Genomic DNA, 6,746 nt, shown 5'->3' with positions numbered 1-6,746 from the left:
CCCTAAACATTTTTTAGGGATTAGGATTACCGATGAAGGGCTAGACAGGAGCGCAAAGGTGGAAAGCAAAGATCATTGGCTCATACATTCAAGGAAGGCAGTTGGCTCATAAGTCATAACAAAACCCCCAAACAAAAAAAACAACAAATTTGGATGACAAGGAATACTATTCAAATTAAGTTGTGTTTTAAGCAAGTCTATTATTGTGTAATAGTTTACACAAAAAATACAAATTTGTATTAGAAAAAGGCTCTATCTATAAGACATCGATAGAATTTGAACTTAACATTTCGCAATAATCACCCCATCCCATCCCGCGTGGGCTCAGACAATTAATAACTTCATCTAGTCTATATAATATATAAAACACCAGTTTAAGGTAAACTTTTTCCCACCAAATTTTCTCTTTCTTCATCTTTCTTTTTCAATTTTGCTTCTTTTTTAAAAATCATCAATTTTAATTCATAAAAATATATTCAATATGGATGTTAAACTAAAGATAACGAAAAGATCTTTAATTTGATGTAAAAATTACAAAAAATAAATTTAAAATAAATAAGTTATTATCATTTAAAGTCATAAATTTATTTCTTTTTCTATCTCCTCTCTCATCTATCATCTTCTCTCTCCTAAATCCATTCTTTTGAATTTCACGGTTATATCTTTTCCTTATTTCATTCCCTTTTCTTTATTAATTTAATTTTATTTTTGTAGTATTTTTATTAGACATCATTTTTAATATTTATGCGACTAAAAAGATTAAACTTATAATTTGTTCATTTTAGAACTCTTTAGCTTAAAAGTAAATTAAAAGTAAATTTTTAAAGGTGATATTTAGATTTGTATAAATTTATAGGAGTAAATCTTAGAATATTATATGATACATAATGATACTCATTATCATTTACTTGCTTTTTCCTCAAAAAAAAAAATCATTTACTTGCTTTTGATATTTGATGATTTTTATATTTATACACAATATCAATTATATTTACTTACATTTAATATGTATATTTATTTATTTAAAATATCACTCACTTTTAATATTAGTCGTGCATCGCACGAGCGGGCGTACTAGTTCTATAAAATTAGACAGAAAGTAACCATGTTTACTAAATCACGGGTAAACCTCAATATAAATGCGAAGACTCTTGTGGAGACGTTAGCTCGATGCAGGCAAATAAAAGTAACAACTATTATTAAGAAAAGCAACACTTATTACGAGGAAAAATAATACTTAGGTTGTGTTTGCTTTTTATCCCTCTAAGTGGAGGGATAATATAATGAGGTATAAACTTATTATTTAAAATGGGGACCATATTTGTTACTATATTTTTTTTGATTTGAAGGATAATATATTGATCCACTTCTTATAAGGTGGCATAAAATTATATCACCCTCTTTTAGGTATAAAATTATTCATTTCCCAAGAGATAAGGGGCTGCCCGAAAAATTATACAATTTGCCCGAATTTTTTTATACATCAAAGCAAACGAATTATAAATGTAGCTTATCCATCCCTTATACATCAAAGCAAACACACCCTTATTCTTTTACCCTCTAATTAGAAAGTGATAATTTTTCCAAAGAAGGCGACAATATATTATTCTAAAAAAATGTGAGAATATCATATATTCATAATTTGTATATGCATATGGTTTTATACATTTACCTAGGTTTTAAGAATGAAATTATGCAAACATATAGAGACAATTAATCACAATTGCAAGTAATTATGATCGAGATAATATATCAGTCTAGGTAAGTTTCAAACCAAAAAACAAATCGATCGATAAAATATTCATGTAAATTGTTGTGAAATTGAGAATTTTCATGTCATTTTGATCGGGTACTCCCGAACTACTAGAAGAGACGCACACACACGCGACACAATATCTAGGGGTTAGCATTATATTTAATTAGATTTTTTTTCTAAAATCGAATAATAATAATAAAAAAAACCGATCAAATTAAAAAATCAAACTGTATTTTAATTTTTCGATTTGAATCATTTCGATTATTCGATTTCGAATATTTGCTCACCCCTAACAACACAAGAGAAACATATTATACTCAAAGAAGATTTATTGTCCATTTTCAGACGGATGACCATAATAAAATTGTCTTTTGTTGAAGATAAGAACTAGTTACATGTGATATTTTGCCTAGTTTGTTTTATTATTAATCTAATAATTTCTTAGGGAACTAACAATAATTTTATAAGACACTTACAACATAGACTATGTGTCTAATTTGGGATGTGCCATTGATACAAGTCTCCACTTTGGTTCTTTCACAAGACACATCACATCACCAATACATAGCTGCTACAACTTTCTCTACAAATATATTCACAAGAAAATACAATATTACCAATTCAGGAAATTCAGACCGCCGTTGAAATGAAGCTCAAAGTTGAAATTGAGAACTTTCAGAACAAAATAGATATATGCATCAATCCAAATTAAGCTCAAAACTTTCTCCAATATACATGCTCAAATTTATATACATACATATAAGCATAACACGATATTGTAGTAAAAAAGAAGGTCGAGGAAATATTTCACAACTCCTAATAAAACAAGCAAAAAACTCAAATCAAATTACAAATCACTGTCTTGAGAGGTCCAAATAGAAGCAGAAAGTAGGCGCCGTGACTTCCATCCAAGAACTAGTTTATTAGTTGTCAATTCCTCAACCCTATACCCATCATTGTATAGTCCCAATAGCAATTTTGCTTGACAATGATTGGCAAAGCTTATGCTCACCGGTCGAAACCCAACCGCACCCAACCACTGCCCCCAAGAGTAGCCTCCCTCCTCGTCCCGGGCCCGGTATATACGGGCCAACGATCCCATAATCCGGGGCCCCAAAAAAACACGTTCGACTAAAGCCCGAGCACGGCTCTGCATCGGGAACCCGGCCTCTAAGGAGTCATAAACGGTCGAGAAGTGGTGCAACGAGTCCATGAACCGACCCACGAAGCCCCCATCGCTCGTGGGGGCCATCTCCTCCTCTACAAGGGTAATCAGCCTCGGATTCAGAGTCTTGGCCCCGGATAGAAATGAAGTAATTGAATCCGGGGCTCGATAATTGAAATGCGGCAGGTGCAACATACAATTGATTATAAGGGCCTCCCCTCTGACTAATTTCAGAGAGGACGGCCTGAACGTCTCATCCACATCCAGCCTGCACTGGTGGAATGAGAAGGGCTGGCCTATGGAAGCCGCGAAGGCGGTAAGGCGCCGCCCGGTCTCCTGGATGGTGCCGAAGGAGCGGCGCCCGGCCCCGCTCCTCGAGACCGCGGTGATCCTGAGGTGTGGGGCCGGGGGCCCGTCTTTCCTAGAGACGAGGGCCTGCATTAGTGAGGCCCACTGGATCCCCTCCATGATGTCATAGTCCACTATGTGGACCCTCCGGTCATGAGCCACGGCCTCCAATATGGCTTGATTCGCCGTGAAATGCCCGAATTTCACGTAAGGGGACATGTCCTGCAGCAACTGGAACGCCGCGAGCACGTCGGACCGGTGGTGCTCGCCGCCGCCCAGGGCGTGCTTGGCGCCTCCGGCGGCGGTGTCGAGCAAGGCCTGCAGAGCGTCGGTGAAGTAGGCGGCAAGCCTCTCCATGTTGGTGCCGTCGGTTGGCGACACCAACTCCTTGAGCCGAACCAATATCACCCTGGCCAATTCGCGGCACTTGTTGGCACCGGCCATCGCCTCCGCCGCCTCCATGAGAAGATGGATGAGCCGCAGCCCCTTCGAGTCCTCGTCCGTCGCCATGTTATACTCTGGGGATTGATTGTTGTACTCTTCATGAACGTAACTTGGCCTAATGGATTGTTGCAACACCACATTATTCTCATCAATCATTGAATCAATGAGGTTTTGGAAGTCTTCCTGGTCGCCGGAGAGCGCCTCCCAGTCCACCACCGGCGACCAGTCGTTCCAATTGCACCCCTCGTCGGTGGACGAGGTCGTGGTCGTGGTGGTGCTGGTGGTGGTCGTGGTCGTGGTCGTGACCGCGTCCATGGCACTATAATCATCATAACTAAGAAAACCGAGGTCCATCACCATTGCCATGGCTAATTTAGACGTGGATTAAATTCACAAATATGATTTTATTTTTTGTAGCTATGAGTGTTTATTGTAAGATTTAAAGGGAGTGTATGAATCTACTAAAAAGGGAATGAATTGGGGAAAGAGGTGATGGTAGAGACAGAGTGATCGGATTAATATAAAGGGGATTAGTGGAGGGTTATGATCTAATTATGGGTCCCGAATACTTGCAATTTAATAATAATTAAGGTCCTAATCATGGTGATCAATCATGTCTAACAGCCTTAGTGTAGTACAAGAAACCACCCTGATCAGCTCAGCCAGTGGCTAATCACAAATTTTTTATGATTTAATATTAAGCTTGAGTTTGGAATTCTATATTGAGACCATATTGGTTGGAGGTTAAGACATCAATGATTGTTAAAAAGTTAGTGCTCATTGTGGTATTAATTAACAGCAATCCATTTATTCCAGTGCACAGATCATCCTCTGTTTCAATCTTGAATTATTTCTAAATTATGCCTTCACTTGCTTATATATATACGAAATAATATCGGAAATCAGTTATGGAGTATAGTATAAATATATACATATTATGAATTTGCTATGAAACATTTTGAGTTTGATGAATTCAAAAAATGGAATTTTTGCCAATGAATTCATGAAGTAAAGTAATGAATCCACTATAAATTTTTCACGATTTGATGCCTGAATGGTTCATATTTTATACGATTCATACTAGCTTAGCTAGATCCATGTGAACCATTTCCTAGATATAGTATATATTTATAGGGTTTAGTATAAGTAAGATATTTTAATTGGTAAAATAAAATTGTTTTTCAATCTTTAGATTGTGAAAGATCAACGTTAACGGTGATTTGGTGTTCAGATTCAACAAGTTATGAGTTCATAAATTTTCACAACGAATTCACCATGTTACAATATTTCATATTTTATACATTAAATTAAGGGGATTTGCAGTATACCCAATCTCTATATATAAATTCTGCAATTCAGACTGACAGATCTGGACTTGAATTCTTTAAACATTCCTAGCTGCATCATGCATGATTCACATTTCCGGGAAGTTGATGCAAATGCATATATTTTTTTTTAATTATTTCTTTCATGTTTATCCTCTTTATTCACTCATTTATTCCATTTGTATAAGTAAATTATAATTAATTAAGAACTTAATGGGCGAATTAATTTGTTAGATTTCTGGGAAATTTTCACACGTTAATTTCGTTGAATTAATCAATGCACTACAGTCAAACATACCACAGCTCTCGAATGCTGGTCACCAACTATCAGATTTTGTTTTGGTTGGGACGTACATCTGGGAGCAGACTTAAATTAAGTTACTCAGAAAAGAATCTTATTACTTACACATTTATAAAATAAAACTCGTTTAATAAATTTTTTAAACTCGTAAAAGAATCTTCCCTTGCACTTGTGCAACTCTCCTAATAGACTATATATGTTATGTTTGGACAAAATTATAGTAATATTTGAAGTTGAAGTCAAGAACTCCCAGCCACTTCAACTAGCTAGTTTTCATTTACCTCTCCTTATTCATCTTTATTAGTGTAATTTATCAAAAAATAAAATAAAAATGGAGTGTGCATGTAGATCGAATGCCTATCTTTTATGGGAAATTAAATACCTCAATCCTCACACAAAAAAATAAAAAATTACGATTTATATGTATTAATTTGTTCTATTTTACCCTCATTTACTAACACACACATTGTTTACAAAAAAAGTAATTTTAGCAAAATAAAGTTTTAATTAATATACATTTGTTCCGTGAAAAAGAAAAATAGATTTGTTAATGCAGGCGTTTTATATTCTTCCTTTAAACACTTTTCAGTTAACTCAAAAAATCTGACTGTCTTTATCTCCTACGTTCCGAGCTTGATGAAACATCAGTCATAGTTCCAACAAATGCAAAGTTACAGCTAAAGTTAAAACCTAGATAACTGCTCAAACAGGCAGGCCAAAAAAAATTTACTAATTAAGTTACGACAGGTGGAATAAACTCGGATCCTATTAGCTTGGAAATCATCAAAACGAAAGCTCAGTTGCTTTTTAATTTAATTAAAACGGGCCTATAATTAGTTAAAACCGTTTCGTAACATATATAGCAGTATACATTAAATTAGTTAGTTACTCTTATGGCCGTAACGATTGAGTTATTCCAATAAAGTGTGACTTATGATTATTGAAATAAATAAATAGTTTTGACTAGTCTAAGCTTGAATATTTTTTGATGGTGTCATTTTAGCTCAGCCTCTCGCCGGCCGGTCCGGCCACGTCGTCACCACACACTCTTTTAGTTCTTTCTGTGTGAATGCATACGTACGACGTATTGTGTGAGCTACTGTACGATGTTGAAATATTTTTTGTTCTTTTAATTTACAAGGCTTCATTAATGTTAATCATCTCAATAGTTTTTTTGGTTTAATTTATTGTATGATGTGGAGATATTTTATTTCCGGCTATAGGATACCCTAGATCCAATTATCAACAAATTGATTTTTGTTCGGCTAAGCTCGGATTTTTGGCCTATTTTTTGAGATATTATTTTTAGTGGTGATTTTGGATATATGGACGAATGATATAGTAACTTATAAATTATAATGGTGTTAAAATTTTCATTTAATCTTTGTCATCAATAAAATTTATTTA

At 35.0% G+C, this 6,746-nt stretch overlaps 1 protein-coding gene across 1 annotated transcript; it reads right to left on the bottom strand.

Moving 5' to 3' along the window:
* Window positions 1-2,460: 2,460 nt before the first annotated feature.
* LOC131011989 (protein NODULATION SIGNALING PATHWAY 2-like) lies at window positions 2,461-4,189 on the bottom strand. The gene has a single exon (XM_057939896.1). The coding sequence runs from the start codon at window positions 4,077-4,079 to the stop codon at window positions 2,604-2,606; it is 1,476 nt and encodes a 491-aa protein (XP_057795879.1). The 5' UTR covers window positions 4,080-4,189; the 3' UTR covers window positions 2,461-2,603.
* Window positions 4,190-6,746: the final 2,557 nt, after the last annotated feature.

Source organism: Salvia miltiorrhiza, chromosome 2 (genome assembly GCF_028751815.1).
Source record: "Salvia miltiorrhiza cultivar Shanhuang (shh) chromosome 2, IMPLAD_Smil_shh, whole genome shotgun sequence".
In the NCBI taxonomy this organism is placed as follows: domain Eukaryota; kingdom Viridiplantae; phylum Streptophyta; class Magnoliopsida; order Lamiales; family Lamiaceae; genus Salvia; species Salvia miltiorrhiza.
This window is presented reverse-complemented; position numbering and strand designations above follow the sequence as displayed.

Bases quoted from the DNA above. Each gene is read 5' to 3' on its own strand.
- LOC131011989 (XM_057939896.1), bottom strand. From the start codon at position 4,079: ATGGCAATGGTGATGGACCTCGGTTTTCTTAGTTATGATGATTATAGT.